Below are 22,155 nucleotides of genomic sequence, written 5' to 3' on the forward strand. Positions count from 1 at the left end.
GTAGCATAGTGCCTACGGCACTTGACTGCTAACCAGAAGGCTGGCAGTTCAAACCCACCAGCCACTCCTCGGAAGGAAGGTTGGGCAATCCTACTTCTGTAATGATACCGCCTCGGAAACCCAAGGAGGGGTCGCTGAGTCGGGGCCAACTCGACGGGACATAACATTTTGTAGTTATTCACTATACTGTACACTTACACTGTTTTATTTCACAATATAATAAAGTAAAAATACTAGGAAATATTCAAATTTAACAGAAATAACAAAACATCATACCAACCTGAGACTGTATCACATTCTTCTATATAGTACTTTTTGCTTTTTTCATTACTTTGCTATTTGAGAGAAGTTCCATGACTATGCCATTACACCCCTCTTCCTACAGTAGACTGAACCCAGTGATCATACTTCAAGTCATTCAGGTCACATATAACCAGACTAATTTCTTTCTTGAGTCTTTAAAAATCTAAGAACATCAATTGTTAACACAGGTACCTCCTCTATCCACTCTTCCCCACATTCCTCCCATTCTCAACCCACATATTTCTTCTCCAAACATTAACACCCCTAGATCTTTTATTTATTTCCCATGCAATGGTCCAAGTCTCCAACTTCAAGAGCAGCTTCATATCTGAGCATCTTCCTGTAAGTACCATGTCTAGATGGAAACATATTCCAGGTATGAACAAACTTCACCAGGACTTTCATCAGTTACCTCTACCCTTCTATAGTTTCTACTACTTGGAGTTCAAAGATACTGCAAACATGAACTTCCATGTAGAAATTACTTGATTCTTAATAGTGGTCACTCAGTGGAAATGTTATGCAACTTACTAAACCTCTATGGGCCAATTCCCACTCTCACAAAGAACATGAAGATTAAAAAAAAAGTTTTGACCAATAAAGAGAAGAACACAGTAACGTTAATGTCTCCTTTTTATTATCTTTTAGCCCAGCTTATGCAGTAATTTATATCTGTGACAGAATTCAAGTTTACTGAAAGGTATTGCTTATGATTTATAAACTAAAGCATTTAGTGAACTATTTATTTTTTGTATTTATAAATGATGCAAATATATATATATATATATATATATACACGAAAACAAAACTACTTGCATTAAGTATCCACAAAGCAGATTATATGCAATAATCAATGAACAGAAAAACAAGTTTCTATGTGATCCCAAGAGACATGCCCTTTCCTTGATCATGAGACAGCCAAGTATTTTAAGAAATTAAAACAATTAAGATTATACAAGTACAAACTACCAAAAGATTTTAAGCGAAAACTCTTTATTTTAAAAGAAAAAAAGTACATTTTTATTCTTGGCATAAGCTTTAATTCTTTCCAGTGGAACCAAAGCCTCCTGAACCCCTTTCTGTGTCATCCAAAACCTGAGAAGATATAAAAGTGGTAACTCATATAGTTAATTTTAGCACCTCTTTCAGTTCTTTTTCAACTAATTAATGATACTTTCATTCCTGCCATCTTTTCAAAAGAAAGATTATAGAAGAAATTTAAATTTTTAAAAAAAGCTTTCTAAATTGCAATGTCTAATTATTTTCAAAAGAGCTAAGGAATTATTAGAATTCCAAAGTACATTTAATTATTTGTTATCCAAAGTAATACTACATAATAGCTACAAGAAAAACATTTAAAGAAATTCTAAAACTAAGATTCTAATTTTGCTTAAAATATGACTAGGTATACATACTATTTAGTTGTAAACAACATATTAAATCCTCAAAGTTGTATTTGTTTCATCACTTAGGATCATTCCTTCTCTACCAGCTTTGATACTTACTTGAACTTCTTCTATTTCTGGATAAAAAATTCGTTCACAAATGAGCTGTGCAATTCGATCACCCTTTTTGACTTAAAAAAAAAAAAAAAAAGTTTATTAGTGCTATTTTATTGATACCATTATATATATATCCTGCCTTGCCGAATGAGAATTAAAAGTTAGTCTATTATCACACATAATCCACTGCCACTGAATTGATTCTGACTCATAGTGACCCTGTAAGACAGAGTAGAATGCCTCACAGGGTTTCCAAGGCTATAAATCTTTACAGAAGCAAACTGCCTCATTTTTCTTCTGTGGAGTGGCTGGTGGGTTTGAAATGCCAACCTTTTAGAGTTAGCAGCTAAATGCCTTAACCACTCCACTATCAGAGTTTCTTCTTATTACATATAGATAACAGAAAACTATATTCAAGTGCACATATACACTTAACATACCTTCAAATTTTTCTTTGCCAAAATTAAACAGTATAACACCAACGTTTCCTCTATAATCTTCATCTATCACACCAGCTGAAGAAAAGGAAAACATAATCAGTTTGATTTATGCTGCCAGAACACTGTTGTTTTGAGCCTTGGAGTCAATTCCGACTCATCAGAACCCTCTAGGAAAGAGTAGAACTGCTTCACAGAGGTTCCAAGGCTGTATATCTTTATGGAAGAAGACTGTCACATCTGTCTCCTGCGGAAGCAGCTGGGGGGCTTGACCTCGGACTCTTTTGGTTAATACCCAAGCACTTAATTACTGTGCCACCAGGGAGGGCTCCTTAGACCAGAACATCAGGGCTATAAAATTACCTCAAAATCATTTCTTACATAGTTCTGAAAATTTTATCCTTACAACTGAATAATAATGAATCTTGCTCTGGTTCTATGTAAAGTTTCAAAACTAAGAAACGATATTACTAAAACTCAAATAAGAATTTCAACAGGCCCTAATTTTCTAACCTGTCACCCCTATTAATCATCTCCTACTCCAAGCAGGGTATAGGCAATACCATCTTAAATTGGTCATCCTGAATTGCTCTCCGCAAACCCACCGACTACCTGCTGTACACCTGCCAAAAAGAAGAGCTGAGAACCATGGTCCCGGTTTTAATGTTTTTGATAGCTAAGCTCTTTCCCTTCCAGCTCCCGCCAATTTCCACGTTGAAATATGACTGAGTCATAAACAAAATTGCCAAAAAGCCTGAAGATTTGCAGAATATGTCAACAGTGACACTGTCAAATAGCATTTTTTGCAAATATAAGAACATTTTTACAATGAACAGGGTCCTAAACCTTTCAGTTCATATTCTCCTCATTTTAATTGGAATCACCATTCTTTCTTAGAGCATGATCTTGTAGAAGAATTACACATGGAACCATGTGTAATTACTATCTGTTTGAAATTATAAAAAAGGGCAATAAACCTTTGCATGAGAACAGAGTTGAGCCAGGGCCCTGCTATGGCCTGGAGAACTACATTTACCAGGCTTGCTAGTATTATCTTTGGGACAAGAATTAGAAATATTTCCATAAACACAATCACAGATAATGTAGGTATACCAGGACTTCTCATATTAAAAAAAAAAAAAAAAAAAAGATCTATAATGCATATATCATACAATTAATTCATCCAATTACGGTAATTCCTAAGTTTCTTCCCCCTAGTTGCTGTTGAGTCAATTCCAAATCACAGTGACCTCATGTGTCAGGGTGTAACTGCTCCAAATGGTTTTCAAGGCCGTGATCAGAAGCTGACTGCCAGGCCTTTCTTCCAGGGCACCTCCTGAGTGGGTTCAAATTGCCAGCCTTTTGGTTAGTTGTCAAGTGTTCATCCATTTGTGCTACCCGCGTACTCCTAACTGTGATGGTGCAGTGCCTAAGGCTTTTGACTGCTAACCAGAAGGTTGGCAGTTCAAACCCACCAGCCACTCCACAGAAGAAATGCAGGCAAATCTACTTCTGTAAAGATTTACAGCCTTGGAAACCTAATGGGTGGGGGGGCCGCTATGAGTTGGAATCAACTTGATGGCAGTGGGTTTTTTTGGGGGATGGGTGGGCTGGGGTGTGCTCCTAAGTATATTCTAAATGTACCCTTTCATTTTTTTTACATATGGTGGGGGGATTCCACCATGGGTGAAAATATTCAGAAAAACCAGTATTTTAGATTTTTCCCACTGGATTATAGTAGAGGTATAAATGAACCCGTGTGCTTTGTGAATGAAATACCAGGAACTGAACTAAACTGAATTTAAGTGTTTTGTAAAAGGTTCCCAACACAACCCTTTTACAAGTCTGAATTAAAGATAAATGTTTAACAGTCAGGAGAAGGATAAGTATAAAAAGTGGGCTGAAAGATGGACAAGGTAGTGGTAGTTTATCTCATGTCGAGACTGAAAGAAACAATCTATTTTCTGGTTGTGAGTTTGATCAGATTCAAAGAACAGAGAACACAGGTTTCTTTCTCCAGTTTCAGCTGACCATTAATTTAGTCCTTAATATTTATGAAAAGAATTGATATAAAGATGGAATTAGTTGTTTTCTGTATTAACTATATGGAGAAAGTTTGGACTGAAGGAATAACTTAAATCAGACTTAATGAAGCAAACATGTAGCAAGCCCTCAGTAGAGCACACGGTTCCAGGCTGGAACAAATGGCCACTGAAGACCACAGAAGCTCCACACTGGAAGATTCTGAAGCACTCACCTATCTAGACAAGTTGGATAAAGACAATGTAGCCTGACTGACCTGAAACCTTTTGTTTCTATTTTATTAGAAAAATTTAAAATTACCCAAACAATACAAATACATATAAAGTAAAAGCTGATGATATTCCCCTACTCTCTATTATGAGGTGGCCTATATTAGACCAATATACCTTGCTTTTCTTCCACCTAAAATGTCATGGACAACCTTTCAGGTTAATATGTATAAATCTTAATCATTTTTTAAAAATCTGTAATATGGAACACAGTACCATTATTTCTATGTAATTATTTTCTTACATATTATTACACATTCAGGCTGCTTTCACATTTTTGCTACAATAAACAAAGCAGTCCTTAGGGCTGCACATTAGGGCTTTTTATTCTTATCAATTAGATCCCAAAAAGCACTTTTCCTGGTTCAAAGCATGTGTATTTGCAAAAAAGATGTAGCAATTCAAACTCCATCAGCAATATTTGAGAATTCCCATTTCCAAAATCCCTGCCAGTGCCATGGTATGTATGGTAGCAATCTGTAATTCTGGCCAATGTGTATGAGTCAAAAATGGAACCTCATTGCTTTCCTGTGCATTTCCCTGACCACTAGTGAGGCTAGATTTCACCCTGTATATGTATTAGACATTTGTATGTCCTCTTTTGTATTTTGTTCATGATGTATTTTTTCCCCCTATCTATCTGGGTCTTAAACTCTTTCATATGAATTGCAAGTATTTGATTTTTGACTTTATAGTATCTTCTACCATACAAAAAACACTTCCTTTCTGTAAAGGCCTTTGCTATGTATTTGTAAAGCAGTCCTATCAGAAGTACTCAAATGGCTGGGTATCTTCTGAGCAACCAGTTAATATAACAAGATTTTCTAGTTTATGCTTGGGACACAATAACGTAAAAGCCTTTGACTGTCTAAAAGAAAGCTGGATAAAGCCGATTAAAATACACGGTGAAAAAAAAAAAAAGGGCCCTCAATCAATACTTTTTTTCCAGCATGAATACAACAGTGTAAAATAAAAACTTAATAGTTCAATTGCCATTCTGACCTTCAAGAAAATCCCAGGACTATTCTGTTTCTACATAAGGGATATAAGCATCAGGGATATTTCTCTTCATGAGAAAGCTGAAAGTATCTTGAAGTTATCACTGGAAAAATCATGCATTGGAACTGGCAGAGCGATTAACTGACTTTAGGCAAGAGTTTTACTGTGTCAAGACTTTGGCATGTCATTTGTTGGAAACCTACTTTAGTGAAAACTATCCACACCTACCAGATGTGAATTCTGAACGGAATCCTGCATACTCAGCTTTTCCCTTTGACCCTTATTTACAGCCTGGGACTTCTAACAACATCTCTCTTCAGAAATAAAAATTGTGGCCAACTATGATAAACTTGTGCCTAAGAGACATTTTTAAGATACTCTGTATCCAAAACACACCACAATGTGATTTTATGAATAACATCATACCAACCATCAGGCAAACTAACTTTCCATTTCTTTTACATGAATTCTTTTCAGAGGATTATTTTAAACAGAGTAAAAATTAGTAACGAAGGTTAAAAAAAGTTTCCACATATAAAAATCTGTGAAATCCCTAAAGGGACAGAATTACAATTTACTGGGTCTATTATGTGCCAAGCACTGTTAACATACTTTACATACCATTTTAACCCACAAACCTTCAGAGGTAGGCGTAGTAACATCCATTTTACAGATGAGCAAATTGAGGCTTAGCAAGTTGAAGTAACAACTAAAAGTGACAGAGGTGAGATCCCCAAATCCAGTATTCCTCCAAAACCCACATTTCTTTCACTGTCCTTTGAAATTTCCTCACAAATATATACCATCTTTTATATCCTTAAGCTTTAGTCCTTAATTACCATACTTGAGTTCATAAAAGTACTTTTAAAATCAAGCATAACTTATGGAGCCCACAATGCCCTCAACCTGGGAGTTGGTGGTCTTCTTCCGCTTTGTAACTCACTCCCAAAGAAATCCCTTTGAGTTCCTGTCTTACCCTACAGAGCCACCTAGTGGCACAAAGGGGAGACACCAGGCCCTTCCAAAAAAGTTGACTGAGGGGCAGGCCTGAGGTAAACCAGGGAAGAGGCTTCACCTTGTGCTGAATTCCTGCAGTGGCACACAACAGTGATAGAAATACACCAGTGCTTGGTTAGTGAGGGGCATACATGCTGCCCTCAAGAAGATTTCTGACTCATAGCAACCCTATAGAACAGAGTAGAAAAGTCCAATAAAGTTTCCAAGGCTGTAAATCTTTACCTTTCTCCTGCGGAGTAGCTGATGGATTCAAACTGCCAACCTTTCACTTAGCAACTAAGTACTTAACTACCCTTCCACCAAGGCTCCTTGGTGAGAACAAGCGGTTTGGAATCACATGGATCACGACTCCAGTTTCCAATAGCTGTGTGAACTTGGCTTCATCTCTGAGCCAGTTTTCTCATGGACTAAAGGAGCGTACAGGGCTATTATTAGGATTAGACAATATATATAAAGCACCTGGTACACAGTGGGCTCTCAAAATAGTATTTATTTATATTTTGTCTTATTTTAGGAAGGCCTCTTGATAGAACAGCTTTGTGAAAATGCTGGGAGTGGGAGGACCTAGCACACTCATTTATCCAGAGGATAAATGTCTAGTCAGTGAAGTAGTTACCCTCTATCAACGGGGCATAAGCATTAGGATGGGGAGACCCTGTCAGTGAGGTCTGTACCCCAGTAAGAAGGAAATTCTAAGTAGGGGGACTATATCAGGAGGGTGAGAATTCCATTTCAGTGAGGGAGTACTTAGAGATCCTATAGCAGAAGAGATTGGAGCTCCTCATGAAAGAGGCCATGTGAGAAATTACTGGCCTTGGGAGACATGAGTAAGGCTTTGTTATAAGGGGAATAGGTGCCACAGAGGATTTTATTCGCAAGAAATTTTGAGACCAGGAAGCACAGTGTTTTCTCCCCAGACTTGAGGGAAAGATTCTCCTTTTATATTTTGCCAAACATGGCTGGCTGTCTTATGAAGGTAAGAAAACCCTCATTCATAGCAAAATAGACCTGCACTTTCTAGAATCTTTTGCTTAAACAATTACTTAGGACATAAAAGCTTTTCTTCCCCCTTGCAGTAACAGGCTTTCTTCCAAAAATTACAGTGGTATCACTCAAAGGCAAAATAAATAAAATCCAGTGTCAGATACTGCTTACTTAATTAGTAAAATAACATGCATTCCACACACCTGTCATTTTAAAATTAGAACTAATCATACAGTATTTGAAACTATATCAAAATTATCTATTATTTCAGATATGGAAATTTCTATAGAAGACACAACCCCATACCATTTCATTTTCTTGAAGATAAATGTAAAAATGTCATTTGAATACTACCACTTAAGCAAAGACACAGTAAATACTTACAAATATTTACAGAACAAACATGCAAATATTTTACCTCCTACATCTATGAAGTGTTTTGCAGCCAAGCCAGAACGTGGAGCTAAAAAACAAAAGGAAAAAAAAGGCTGTTTTAAGAGGGGAGAGATAATATTGGATATGACTGACACAACTTAAGCATGTCACTCTCAACTCCTATAATATCTTCCTATTCACTTTAGCAGACGATTCTGAATTTCTATTATTTACACACCAAACATAAAACACTTCAGTAATTTCTACACGTACAATTCAGTGACACTGGTTACATTCTTCAGGTCGTGCCGCCTTTCTCAACAATTTTTTTCCCAACTCTTTCACCATCATTAATGTAATTAACTGGCCCTTAAGATTCTCATCCATCCTTTTAAGTTGCTGTTGTCAATTTAATAACAGATAAATAATTCTTTAAGAGTATACTCCTTAATGCAGACATTCTTTTCCAATTAGGCTGAACTATTTTCGGTTCATAGATGACTTTAGGGAGTAGTTTGAGTTCCAGGTTTAAAAATTTCCTCAGGGAAACAGTGTTAAGAAGTCATCCAGCCTCAACTGTTCCAGAGTTTGGATTCCGTAAGAATTCAAAATTTGTTCTCCATTTTCCCCTTTTGTTCAGAACTCTTTTATAGACTCTTTGATATAAATGTTCAGTTTGGGTAGCCAGGCAGCATCCAGTTCTGGTCTCATGGCAAAAGAGGCAGTTGTTTATGGAGTTGACTGGACACCTACTCCAATTCCTCCACTGATTCCTGACCCTCCTTCTTCCTCTGGTGCTCCACGTGATAGAGGGGAAGAAAGGATTGTGGCTGTGAAGATATGGGACTAAGGAAGAGGACTTTTATTTTAAGATGGGAGACTTAATCAAGCTGCAGTATATATGGGAAGAAGCCAGAGAGAGAGAACACAAATCTAACACAACTGCAGCAGAGCTCAGCGTGGAACTAGGGACTCCTACTCAAGATTCAGATGCAAAAGACACATCTGCATGAAACAAAGGAAGCACAGTGAGATAAAAAGCCTAACAGTTAAACAAGATGCCAAAATCTAAACCTCAGACAGTCAATCTCAGCATGCTTTTTATTCTTAAAATGAAAAAATACTTACTGACTTCACCTCAGGCCTATCATTGTAATATTTCATTCCAGAATTATTTAAATTAGGCACTCTGTTAACAAATGCCACCCATTCCAGCCTTGCCATTTATCTATTCTATTTCCTGACTCCCCCTCCCACCACAAAAAACACTGAAAATGCAATCAATGATGCCAAAATGAGATGAGAAAGGTCATCTTTTTCGTTTAAAGGTTGATTGACTGGCAGTTCTTTCTCATGGCTAATGAGATAATGGTAGTCTGGGTAGCCCTTCCCAGTGCCCCATGGGAGCCAGAGTTCCATTTGCTGCATTATGTTTACTATGAGGTGTCAGAAAGTAATTGTGCTCTTGAAAAGGTACGCTTCTCTCCAGTGACAAGTAACTACCTCTAGAAGGATTTGCACTCCATTTTGCCCATCCCCTCCCACTATGAGGCACTTCCCTCCAGCATACTGAAGAATACCCTTAATTGTAATACATCCCATGCATGAGGAGGATGCCCAAATGGAAAAGGTTCAGTGGGCTGATATACTATGAGAACAACATGGGGCAGGAGTTTTAAGCTCTGTACGTAAAATGCCATGTGTCATTATCCTAAGCCTTTCTTCATTTTTCTCTCATATAACAAATATTAACCACTCTCATCACTGTCTACACAAATCTAGTCTCATAGGAGATCTGATCCTTCGTGGGTTAGCTGGCAGGAAAAAGTTCCAGTTAAAACTCACCTGTATGTTCAGTTTTTCTCACAACGAGGAGTTGCAAGAATTACCTCCTAGGCCAAAGAGATATAAGCAAAACCAGGTAAGTAAATGAAAGTTTCCAACTGGCTGCATTTGCCATCACAGAAGGCTCCTTTTTATTTTAGGAAGTAGGCCAAGTGATGTTGTTTCACTCAGTTATGTACCAAGTGAAACTAAGACATGGAACACACTACAAAGAAAAAAAAAAATTTTAAAAACCTAACCTGTTCCTGTCAAGTCAATTCTGACTCATGGTGACCTCATGAGTTACCAAGCAGAACTGAGCTCCATAGGGTTTTCCTGGCTGTAATCTTTATAGAAGGTCACCAGGCCTTTCTTCTGCAGTGTTGACAGAAAGTTTGACAGAGTTACCTGTTTCTTAAATCACTTACCTACTCTTCCATAACAACCAGAAGGAAGGGCTATCTGAATGTCCGTTTTCACAAGGGCTTTCTCCATGGGTGGAATTGTATAATCATAGGCACTAAGGTTTTGAAAGAAAATAACCAGATTTATTCATGAAATTATTTTTACAATTTTCTTCTTTGTGATCAAGTATATAAAATTTCTTTAAAGATATTTTGTAAAATAATCATAAAAATAATTGATACAACCGTAGATCTCTATAATCAATCTAGCTAAGATTTAAGGGCACTAAATTACCAATTCATCTTTAAAAAACAAAATCTAGATGGCGGAGGTAGATTATTTCTTCTGGTTTATTATTAAAATCATGACAGCTTTACAAATAAGTCTCTGAATTTTTGGTGAGGGAAAGAGGTGTCAATGTGTATGCCTCTAAGTAAAATTTTGTTGATAAAATGAGGTACATATAAGAAGGGGACAGAAAAGCAAACCTTAAGATATATGCTTCACTAACACAGTACATAAAAAAGATGAAGTACCAATAAAGGATAAATAATAGCTCACAATTGTTAATTATTTATTAAATTCTTATTAGGTGCCAGGTACAGCTCTAACTTCTTTATATACTTCTCATTTCATATATTCATTCATACTCAAATCTCATTTAATTGTCACAACAATCCTCTATGACATGAGGGGAAAATGAACAAGGTTAAAAAAATTGGGTGGGAAAAATAAGGGGGAAAAAGGTAGAGCTGTGTTGCATTTGTTCTCCTTGGCTTGGTAGTGTTTATGAACTTCACTGGTTGAGGGATCGAGCTGATCACTGTGAGCAGTCCCTGCAAATGGGCATTGCTGAGGAACTGACCCTCTGAAGGAAAATGCTGCTATTGTTGCTATTACTGTAACTTCCTTCCTTGATTGAAATTTAAGAAACTTCTACAATAAGCAAAACTGCAAGTTATTTTGAAGACTCTAATTAAGCCTGGTAAAGTAGTACTAGACTTTCACTTCTTTCCTTGGAATTTCCTCCCTTTAAATAGCTACATTCTCTAATTTATTAAAGAGATCAGTTATTCCCAGGGTGACTTTGTTGTTGTTGTTTGCCGTCGAGTCGGCCCCGACTCATAGCGACCCCTCCTTGGGTTTCCGAGGCAGTATCACTACGGAAGTAGGATTGCCCAACCTTCCTTCCGAGGAGTGGCTGGTGGGTGACTTTAGTACCCAGAAAGTCACCGATGTGTTTATTAGGAAGATGCTTAAAGTATCTTAAGTCAAAGTTTTGCCTAGAAGTCACAACAGTGCTCAGGCATGGCCTTTGGAAGGATCTAGTCAAACTACATCACTCTCCTACCCATTGCCATTGAGTCAATTCCAATTCATAGCGCTGCTACAGAACAGAACCAAACTGCCCCACAGGGTTTCCAAGGTTGTGAAACTTTATGGAGGCAGATTGCCACAACTTTCTCCCGATGAGGAGCAGCTGGTGTATATGAGCTACCAACATCTTGCTTAGCAGCTTTTACCATTGTACCACCAGGGCTCTACCTTCCATGGAGGCTTGCCTCTTTCTTTGAGATTGAACATATATCAGCAGTTCTAGACTACAAGAAAGGCCTGGTCATCTTTCAAGGGACCACAACAGTCTGATTCCATTGTGCATGAGGTTGCCATGAGTCAGAGGATGACTTGACTGTTGCCAACATCAACAATGGTTCTAAGAACTGGGTACAGTCAAAGTGGAGAACAAAAAAAATCCACTGAATTCAGGGTCAATAATTTGATTACATTTAAGTCCTTGAGTAAACCAATTCAGGTCTCAGCAAACTTTTCTGCTAAAAGTAAAACTCATCAATGTCAGGACTGTTGTGCTGATTAAAATAGCCTATCAGAAAGGTTTTAATATTGGTAAAAAAGTGCTGCACAAACGAAGGGTGGTAATATTAGTAACCCGTTTTTCATATTTGGACCCTTTCTGAAATTCCCAGTCCTTCGGCAGAACTTAAACACGACTGGGGAAATGTTAGCTCTGGTGGGGCAGTGCCTAAGACATTTGCCTCCTAACCAGGAGGCTGGCGGCAAACCCAGCAGCCACTTCGCCAGAAGGAAGATTGGGCAATCTACTTCCCTATAGAGTTACCGCCTCCCGGGAAACCCAAAGGGGTAGCTTTGAGTCGGACTCGACTAGATGGGAGTGAGTTTGGTTTTTTTGCTTTTAAGGCTTCCTTCAGCAATCCTTGGGTATTTTAATACTCTGCCCCTAGGCTCACATTAGGACTTTTCTATTTAGCACAGCGTATCTCTCAGGCCGTCACTCTTTGAAGACTAAGAAGAGCCTTAGTCGTCTCTATCCTCCACTTACAAAGGGTACAGTAAATATGCATAACGAACAACGCCTTGGTAAGTATTCTGCAGAATATTTACTATTTCACACCCTGCCCAAATTCCTACTTAATTCATGCTGAATGCTACAGTTTTCAAGACAGAAAACCTACGTATATGCAAAAAGGGTTTGTTTGTTCCTGCAACCTTTTAACTGATGTTTCAAGCTGTGGCAGCAGACTGCCCGAACATAAAGAAGCAGGACCTGCACCTCTGTAATTCAGGAATTGGGCCTCCTTTGCCGAGGGCAGAAGTGGAGGCAGACGGCTGCCCCTCTCAGCCTCTTCGCCCGGGCCAGCGTTCTCCGGGTCGGGCGGTGGCCCCCACTCACCTGTACAAGTCATAGCCCGCGGCTCGCGCGGACCCCCGAGTCGGGGCCGTAGCGTGCTCCGAAAGCCGGGTAAAGCGGAGCCTCACGCCGCCCTCCTCCGCAGGCCGGGCCCGCTTGCTGGGGGAGATGGCGAGTGTCTCTTCGGAGCAGGGCATAGCAGTGCAGAGAGAGACGGAGAGCAGAGACCAACAGAGAGAAAGAAAAGACAGTACTGGCTGAAGCAAGACGCAGGGAACAAACCAAGTTCTAAATCTCCCGCCACCCTCTCCCGGTCCCACCCCACCCTCCAGGACGAGCCCACAATTTTGACTAGAAGGGGAAGAGTGATTCAAAATTTGGACTGGAAGCCCTTCTCGGGTAGCACGTTTGGAATTGGAAACTATTGAGCCTTTTGTACCTTTCCAAACTCAAGGCCGGGGTTCAGTATAAGGGGCACCTTCAATAACCTCGCCCACATAAAATAGAAAGCCAACGCTTATCCCCCACTAGGGGATTCGAATGGACTCGCTCCCGCGCATTCAGAGGCGGCGGGCTTGCCCACTCTTCCGGCCGCCTAAAACTGAGAGCCTCAGTCGACTTCCTCCCAAAGCGTCAGGGCAAGGGAGTGGAGAGCCGGACGTGCTCCTAGCATCCCCACATCTTAGAAAGCGTTCCCTGGAAACTTAGGCCCCTGACTTTACTGGCTCCGTTGCGATCTCGGCTTAGGTTTCGAGCGCTGGACAGCGGCCGGATTCTCCCTAGGAGCATGGCGCTCTGAGGGGCCTGGCCTAAATCGACCCGCAGTTTCGGCTCCAACTCGCGTGCTTTGCGTGTCTTTAAACACCGCGTGGAGCAGAGAATGGAAGAAAATGGTAGCTCATCGTGAGACTACAGAAAAGACTAATTTTTCTCCGAGACACTGCTTTTGGTTGGTTCCTCTGCTCCTCCGCGCTCGCTGCGTCTACGCCGTAAAGGCACGTCCGGTTAAAATGACCTCGGAAGCAGTAACCGCTGCCACATGACGAGAGCACGGAGGTGGTGCCTCGGATAGGGGCAGGTCCTCGACCCCCAGGGATGCAACGTCCATGCTGCTTCTCGCTCATATTTTTTTTCCTCGCCTCCCGTTTTCCCACAGTATTCGCGGCCCAGGGTTCAGAACATGACTTACCTGGGGCGGCTCCATCTGCAGCCATGGCGTCACGGGTTCTGATCTCAGGAACCACAAAAGCTGACGGAACCGCATCACAGTGCGGTTGCCAGTCACTGCGCCCAGTGCCGGGCCCTAGACTGGACAAGGCTGTTGTTGTTGTTATATGACGTGGAGTCGGACCCGACTCATAGTGACCCCTCCTTGGGTTTCCGAGGCAGTATCACTACGGAAGTAGATTGCCCCATCTTCCTTCCGAGGAGTGGCTGGTGGGTTTGAACCACCAGCCTCCCGGTTAGCAGTCAAGTGCCTTAGCCACTATGTATCAGAGCTACCAAGACTGGGCACAGCAGCACGCTTGTTTTTCTTACAACACCTAGAATGGGAGACTACATACTGTGTACTCTTAGGAGAAATCGCAAGGACAGCTCAGTTAAAATTCTGGCACTCCGGCTGTGGTTCCCCAGAAGCACAGAAGGGGACCTCAGCCACGATGGTGTAATTTACAAAAGGGGATGAATATAGATAATTGCAAATGGGCTGGCTTTTCTAGGATACGAGTATCTCCAGTTATTTCCGACACTGACACAAAAATCTGAAAAATAAATGAAATACACAATGGTTGTCAAAGTAAGTCGAAGTTAGAAGGCAGTTTTTAGAATTTTACAGGGTAATGTTGGAGAAGTTTTCAGACTTATTTGCTGTTCCTTTCCTTACAGGCCCTGCCTTTTTTGTCTCCTTTACTGTCTGCTCCTCTTCTATTCCTTTTAAACGTTGAAATTACTTGAGGCTAGGTTCTGAGGTATATTCTTCATTTGCCCCTCTCTCTTTAAGTATTAAGCCCTGAAGACTCCCCCCAGTTTATACCCACAGCAACAGCCTCTGGTCCCTGCTACTTCCCCAGCCTCATCTTGAGTCATCATCCTATTCACCTTCAGTGCTTCTGCCACACTCACTTTCTTACAGTTTCTAGATCCACTGGATCCGCTCCTGCTTCAGGGCGTTTATACATCCTTGGTTTCAACTTCATGAGTTTCAACTCATCTCAAAGGCGCCTTTCCTGACAAACTTAACTAATGTACCTGCCTTGTCTTTCCCTCACCCCCATTTTCTATCACAGTGTTGTTTTTTGTTTGTTTTTCTATTCTACCACTTATTATGACAATCTATTTCTCTTTTTTTTTTTTTTTTGTATTTTCTTTTTCATTGCCTATTTGCTCTAGGAGACTTAGTTCCATGAGGGCAGGGACCATGTATGTCTTCTTTTGTTGTATTCTTGGTGCAGAGCTCTGTGGCTGGCTCAGAATGGTGTTTGATAAATATTTGTTACATGAATAAATGATAGTGATCTCATTGTCTATTCCATCAGGCCCTTGTATATTATATCACTTCATAAAGTCTGTTCATTTTTCTGTCATTGATTTAATTTCCAATCAAAGGCTTTTTCAATATAAGGCTTTTTCAAGGCCTACAGTCATGAACAGCAGTCTCTACCCTATCCTTTCACACACACACCTTTCTCCAGGTCTCCCTCCTCAGAGGCAACACTTCCAACTTCTTTTTTTTAGGTCTTTCTACTGGAACTGACCTCTGTTTCTAAATTGTATAGTGCTTCCCCCCCACCTTTTTCTTTTTAAATCAGGATAGAAGTTACCTTCTGTGCTAGGGTTGTTGAAGATTTAAGTACGTACCCTATCCACCCACCCCATTTTGCCAACAGTAATTAGTATTTATAACTGTGTAAATAATCATTCACTGTTGAGATAAGTAATGTGACATGATTGTTTCCTTTCTTTTTTCCCCACACCTGTACCCTTCCGATTAATAATTGCCTTGTTTTTCCATTTGTTTTTGTTGTTGTTGGTGGTGGTGGTGTTATGTGCCATCACGACAGACCAGACTCATAGCCACCTCTCCTTAGGTTTCCGAGGCGATATCACTACGAAAGTAGATTGCCCAAGTGTTTTTAATTTACTTCTTGCTTGTTTTTCCAAATGCTACAGTGTTCCCATACATCAAAGCTCTGTCACATCAAATGAAACACGAAGACACATCAGTTTCATCCCTTGACAGTTCCGTCTTACCCTAGAATCTCCCTGCCTCCTCCATTCTCTTGCTGCAGTCTGTGCAGGTGCCTCTAGGCCTGCTGAACAGCTGTCATCCTGGGACTTCCTTTTGCCCCTCTCTTGTTTTAGAGCTTGGGTTTTATGGATCTGGTTTGTTCTTTCTTAGTTAACTCCTTCATTTTGCTGAAGCATTTTCTCTAGTAATTTCTTTAAATAAAGTTCATATGGGAGATACATTATTTGGGTCTTTGCATATCCAAAAATGTAATGATTATAATGATTCCCTTAAATCCACATAAAAATCTAGCTCATTCATACAACTCCCTCCTCTTATCTCCTAGAACATTTACTCTATCCTTTATCAATTAGTCTTATACTCCCATTGTGTAATCTCATGTATATGCCTTTTATCTTTCACAGTAATTAGTCATAAACTTTTATGAATCCTTCAAAGCAGTTACTTCAGTGTTTTGCACAGATTATGCTACCTAGCACAAAAAAAAAAAAAAAGGTATTTCTTCCGCTACTCTGCTCTTTCTTCTCTTAATCTGGATACAGAAAGTGTTTCTTATTGTCACTTTTCATCTGTGGTTATTTTAGACTAAAAAGAGAAAAAAAAAGGCCATTGTCCAACTGGAAAAGAATAACAGTTTAGACTTCTAAAACAGTAAGTATTTAATAGAACATTCATTTTGACAATTGAGATATTACTTGATATGAACACTGCACATACACCTTAAATTCAAGATATAACAGTAAGAATTAGATATGTTCTAACTGGAGTTTATTTCACCTTATTACCCTTTTCAAGATGCAGTTATTCTATCAGCTGTGCTGAGTAATTTAATTACACAAGTCTAGTGCCAACTTGGGCCTGTTGAGAATGCAAGTTGGTGCTTTATAAGCAAAGTTGTCTTTCCTACCTTTGCCATTAAAGGGATTTCTCTCTATCTCTCCACTTTTAACAAAGACTTAGACAGTGTTTACTTTATGCCAGGAATATATCCTGTTCTGCTGGCGTAGTGCTTAAGGCATCTGACTGCTAACCAGAAGGCTGCTGGTTCAAACCCACCAGCCACACCTCAGAAGGAAGATTAGGCAACCTACTTTCATAGACGTACTGCCTCATTAACCCAAGGAGGGGTCGCTATGAGTCAGATTCGACTCAATGGCAGCGAGCTAGGTATATATCCTAAGTGCTTTACAAATACTACTTAATCACAACAACCATAGGAATCAAGTGCTATTATAGGCCCATTTTATAGATGAAGAAACAAAGCACAGAGAAGTTACATAAATTGCCCAAGATCACACAACTCACTACTAGAAAGGGAGATACCCAGGATCCAACTTCAGGTAGTGTGAATTCAGAGCCCTTGCACTTAGCCACTAGCCTACAGGGCTAAGCAAGGACTTAATGCTCAAGATAAAAAGCCTTGGAGTTTTACTTGCCTCCTCTCTTCTCTCAGGTCTTCTGTAAAAATAATTCCTCTTGCTGCTTTGCTCTATTTGATTTTTCTTAATAGCATGTATAGGAGCTCTGGTGGCATAGTGCCTAAGGCATTTGACTGATAACCAGAAGAAGGCTGGCGGTTCAAACCAGCCACTCCTCAGAAGGAAGACTGAACAATCTACTTCTGTAGTAATACCTCCTCAGAAACCCAAAGAGGGGTTGCTGTGAGTTGGATCTGACTCTATGGCTGTGCGTTTGGTTTTTTTGGTTTAATAGCATGTATTGTTAAAATTACATATTCATTTAATTTGTCAGTTGTATGTTTCTTCCACTAGCGTGTAAGCTCCAAGATGGATTTAAATCTACTGTCTTAATTTGGAGGAGCTCTGGTGGCATAGTGCCTAAGGCATTTGATTCTAACCAGAAGGCTGGTGGTTCAAACCCACCAGCCACTCCTGGGAAGAAAGGTTGGGCAATCTACTTCTGTAGTGATACCGCCTCGGAAACCCAAGGAAGCGTGGCTATGAGTCTGGTCTGACTCCATGGCACATAACAACAACAACAACAATCTTAATTTGGTTAGCAATCAAATGCCTAACCATTATACCACCAGAGCTGCTCTGCAGGAGAAAGATCAAGCATCTGTTCATATACAGCCTTGGGAACCCAATGGGGTCTCTGTAAGTCAGAATTGGCTTGATGGCACTGAGTTTGATTTTTGGTTTATCTTAATGTGGGTTCTTTTCTATGTTTCTTTTTTACCCTTCCTTGCATTCTTTTGAATTTACTAGATTTTTAATAATTTTTTACCTCTACTAATTTGGAAAATTTTCTCTCTGGTTCTATTTAGGATATATTAAAAGATTCTTTCTTAATTCATCACTGTCTAAAACATAAAACTAATCCAAACTGTTACCTTTCTCCTAGAAACACAAGGATCTTAGAATACTTAAACTCCATTAATCATTCTTCTGACATATATGCTATTATTGTCTGGTGTTTTAAGAGTATCTGTTAATTTCCATAGGCATTATTATTATTACTGTTTTTACAGTGGTTTTTAATTTTAATGTTTACCTCTACTTTTATCACCTTCTTTGCTCTTTTTTTCTGCCTCTCTGACCTCTATCTGAGATTACTGTCTTTCTACTTAAACCTCCTGTAGAGAAGTTTTCCAGTAGATGAATATTCTTGATTTTTGACAGTTTGAACAAAATTCTTGAACTCGTCTTCGGGAGGAGTACATTCTCTGACAGTAGCTTAGGAATGGAAGAGGTGAGAATGTTAATTGAAAATTGCCCACATTCTCAATACCTAACAATTCTACTATATCTGAATCCAGAACATTCCAAAATGTGGGCCAAAATACTTCATTTATCATGCCACAGTTCACTCTGAAGAGAAATATGTTTGACCCAAGAAAAGACAAGACTCCATACTTTGGATGCTAGCACCAAAAATTTCTAAGTGTTCACTTGTTTCAAGCTCAGAGGTTTTTATACCATGAGATTAAAACACAGAATAAGATTCAAAGTGGATGAGAAGTATGTCTAACTTTTTAAAAATGAGCAATTGCAATATGGGGAATGGGAAAAACACACTAGCAAGTGGGCAAAACGATTTCAGTAGGGAAGTGCAGATGTATGCTATCTACCTATCTGGAGGTTCATTCTTTTAAACCTATTTGGTCCACAATATCATAAAGATATCTCTTAGAATAGGTGTTCCCTCGAAGTATATGTATCAAAATGTGAAAACACTGAACTCTGGTAGTGTAGTGCCTAAGGCACTTGACTGCTAACCAGAAGGCTGGTGGTTCAAATCCACCAGGCACTCCTTGGAAGGAAGGTTGGGCAATCTACTTCAGTAGTGATACTGTCTCGGAAAGCCAAGGAGGGGTTGCTATGAGTCGGGTCCAACTCCACAGCACACAACAACAACAACAAGTGTATAACTTGTGAAACTCTCAAGAATGTTCCTGCCAGGCTCTTGGGAAGAACACAGAGGTCAGATAAATACACGTAAACTTTCCCTTTCAGTAGAACAGCACAGAGATCATAAGCATAGAAGTAGTTCAGAAGATGATGCTAAAGTTGAATGGCAGTTAAGGAAGTGAGGGGTTAGCAGATAATCAACAGGGAAAAAAAAAAAAACGTTTATTACTATAAAACTACTTTGGACTAGCTCACAAATTACTGTTTTCATTGTACAGCAAAGGTTCAAGGGGATCAGAATACTTAACACACAAACTGGGAACTACAGTTCTCACAAATACACTGAATATTCAATCTCTTAATTAGCATAAACATCATGAAAAACTGACTCTGAATTCTGTCAGTGTGTGTCGAAGTACCAGGAGACAATAGTTCTGTATTTGCAATGGCCAGAGAAGTACTACTATTTATTTCAGTTTTTGAAGCACTGTTGAATTTTCAGAAAGCAAAGAAGACAAAATCAGATAGCTTAAGAGCCAGGCTGCACATAGGAATGATCTAAAAAAGTGAAACAGGGTGCATATCCCACACCATGCACAAGAACTAACCCAAAAGGGATCAAAGACCTACATGTTAAAGTTACAATTATAATGTTTCTGGAAGATAATATAGGAATAAAATAGGGGACCTAATTTTCAGCATAAATAGCCTATCAAATACAACTAAAAATGCATAGACAGGAGAAGACAAATTAGATAACTGAGACCTCCTAAAAATTAAATACTTACACTCATCAAAAGACTTTATACCAAGAGAGTAGAAAGAGAACCTACAAACTAGGAAAAAATCTTTGGCAACAATATATCTGACAAGGGTCTAATTTCTAAAAACAGAAAACTTGAACAACTCAATAAAAAGTCAAACAATCCCTCCCCCTCACCGAAAAAAAAAAAAAAAATAGACAAAGGACATGAGTAGTCACTTCACTGAAGAGGCATTCAGGAGGCCAATAAACACGTGAAAAGATGATCACCATCATGAGCCATTAATTCAAACTTATTGCCATCAAGTCGATTCTGACATGTAGTGACCCCTGTTGGGTTTCTGAGGCTGTAAAGCTTTATGGAAGTAGTTTGCCCCATCTTCCTTCCGTGGAGTGGCTGGTGGGTTTAAACTGCTGTCCTTTCGCTTAAGAGCCAAGTTCTTAACCACTATGCCACCAGAGCCCCTTTCATTAGCCATTAGGGATGCAAATCAAAACTACAGTGAGATACCACTTCACCCCTGCAAAATGGCAATGATCAAAAAAACAGAAAATGACAAATGCTGATGAGGTTGTGGGGAGATTGGAACGTTGCTCGTAGAAGTGTAAAATGGTACAACCACTGTGGAAAATGGTATGACACGTCCTCCAAAAGCTAGAAATAGAAATACCTTATAATCTAGCAATCTCCCTTCTAGACATATGTTCAAAAGATATATGAGAACAGTGACATGAATAGACATAAGCACACCACTATTCACTGCAGCATTATTTACAATAGCAAAAAGATGGAAACAATCCACGTGCCATCAAGGGATAAATAGAGAAACAAATTGTGTACATACATAAAATGGAATACTATGCAACTATAATGAATAAGGAGGAGTCCATGATACCTAACATGGATAAATCTGGAGGATGTTAAAAACCAAACCAAACTCACTGCCACAGACTTGGTTTTGACTTATAGCAACGGAAGTAGATTGCCCCGTCTTCCTTCCAAGGAGTGGCTGGTGGGTCTGAACTGCCAGTCTTCTGGTTAGCAGTCAAAATGCCTAAGGCTCTGCTACCAGAGCTCCATGGAGGATGTTATTCTGAGTGAAATAAGTGAATCACAGAAGATATATTTTCATGGCCCCTCTATTATAAAAAGTCAAAAACAGATACCCAGAAAGCAGTATTCTTTGTTGGTTACCCGGGATGGGAGGGAAAGAAGGAAGAATTATTTTCTGGATAGTAGATATTTGTTATTTTTGGTGATGGGAAAGTGTGGGTGAAGTCCGCACAACTTGAACAGGATAAATGAAGACTAAGAAATACAAGAAAAAGGGACCATTTCAATAAATGCTACAACATACACTTTTGCAACATTAATAACAACAAAAAAAGATGTATGTGGTTACATAGGTAGGTATGGTAGGTAGGTACAGAGGTAGGTAGGTATGCTTATATATGTATAAACGACTCATAGCAACCCCTCCTTGGGTTTCTGAGGCGGTATCTCTACAGAAGTAGATTGCCCAATCTTCCTTCCGAGGAGTGGCTGGAGTGGAAGGAGTGGCTTCCTTCCACCATCCTTCTGCTTAGCAGTCAAATAAATGCCTTAGGCACTATGCTACCAGAGCTCCTATGTATATGTATAGGAAGGCATATGTGAATACATTCACATTCATGTATATGTGTTATCTGTAGGCATATGTATGTATATATACACATATGTATTATACATGTTTTTGTGTTACATATCTGTCTACATATATAATATAGTACATAGGGGACACAATTATGAAGACTTCCTAGACATACCCAAACAACTTGTGGGATTGGTTTACTAGGTTAAAAGGCTTGGAACCATGTCTCATGGGGCAATTGAGTAAATAGACATAACATAGTTTGTAAAGATAATGTTCTACACCCTAGTTTGGTAAGTAGTGTCAGGGGTCTT

The 22,155-nt window shown here is 39.4% G+C and overlaps 1 protein-coding gene across 1 annotated transcript; it reads right to left on the bottom strand.

The window, feature by feature from the left end:
- Nucleotides 1–1,341: 1,341 nt before the first annotated feature.
- DUT (deoxyuridine triphosphatase) lies at nucleotides 1,342–14,040 on the bottom strand. Its single transcript, XM_007935204.2, has 7 exons — nucleotides 14,016–14,040; nucleotides 12,869–13,007; nucleotides 10,182–10,273; nucleotides 7,973–8,017; nucleotides 2,246–2,320; nucleotides 1,809–1,879; nucleotides 1,342–1,398 (listed from the first exon to the last, which is right to left on the bottom strand). The coding sequence occupies exons 1-7, from the start codon at nucleotides 14,038–14,040 to the stop codon at nucleotides 1,342–1,344; spliced, it is 504 nt and encodes a 167-aa protein (XP_007933395.2).
- Between the last annotated feature and the right edge of the window lie 8,115 nt (nucleotides 14,041–22,155).

The sequence above is a fragment of the Orycteropus afer genome, unplaced genomic scaffold (assembly GCF_000298275.1).
Source record: "Orycteropus afer afer isolate SDZICR_OR568_19922 unplaced genomic scaffold, OryAfe1.0 scaffold00026, whole genome shotgun sequence".
Classification (NCBI taxonomy): domain Eukaryota; kingdom Metazoa; phylum Chordata; class Mammalia; order Tubulidentata; family Orycteropodidae; genus Orycteropus; species Orycteropus afer.

Bases quoted from the DNA above. Each gene is read 5' to 3' on its own strand.
- DUT (XM_007935204.2), bottom strand. From the start codon at position 14,040: ATGGCTGCAGATGGAGCCGCCCCAG. The intron at 13,008-14,015 runs GTAAGTCATGTT...CCTGCTCCGAAG, and splicing joins TGCAGATGGAGCCGCCCCAG to AGACACTCGCCATCTCCCCC. The intron at 8,018-10,181 runs GTAAGTGATTTA...TTTGTTTTTTAG, and splicing joins TGGTTGTTATGGAAGAGTAG to CTCCACGTTCTGGCTTGGCT.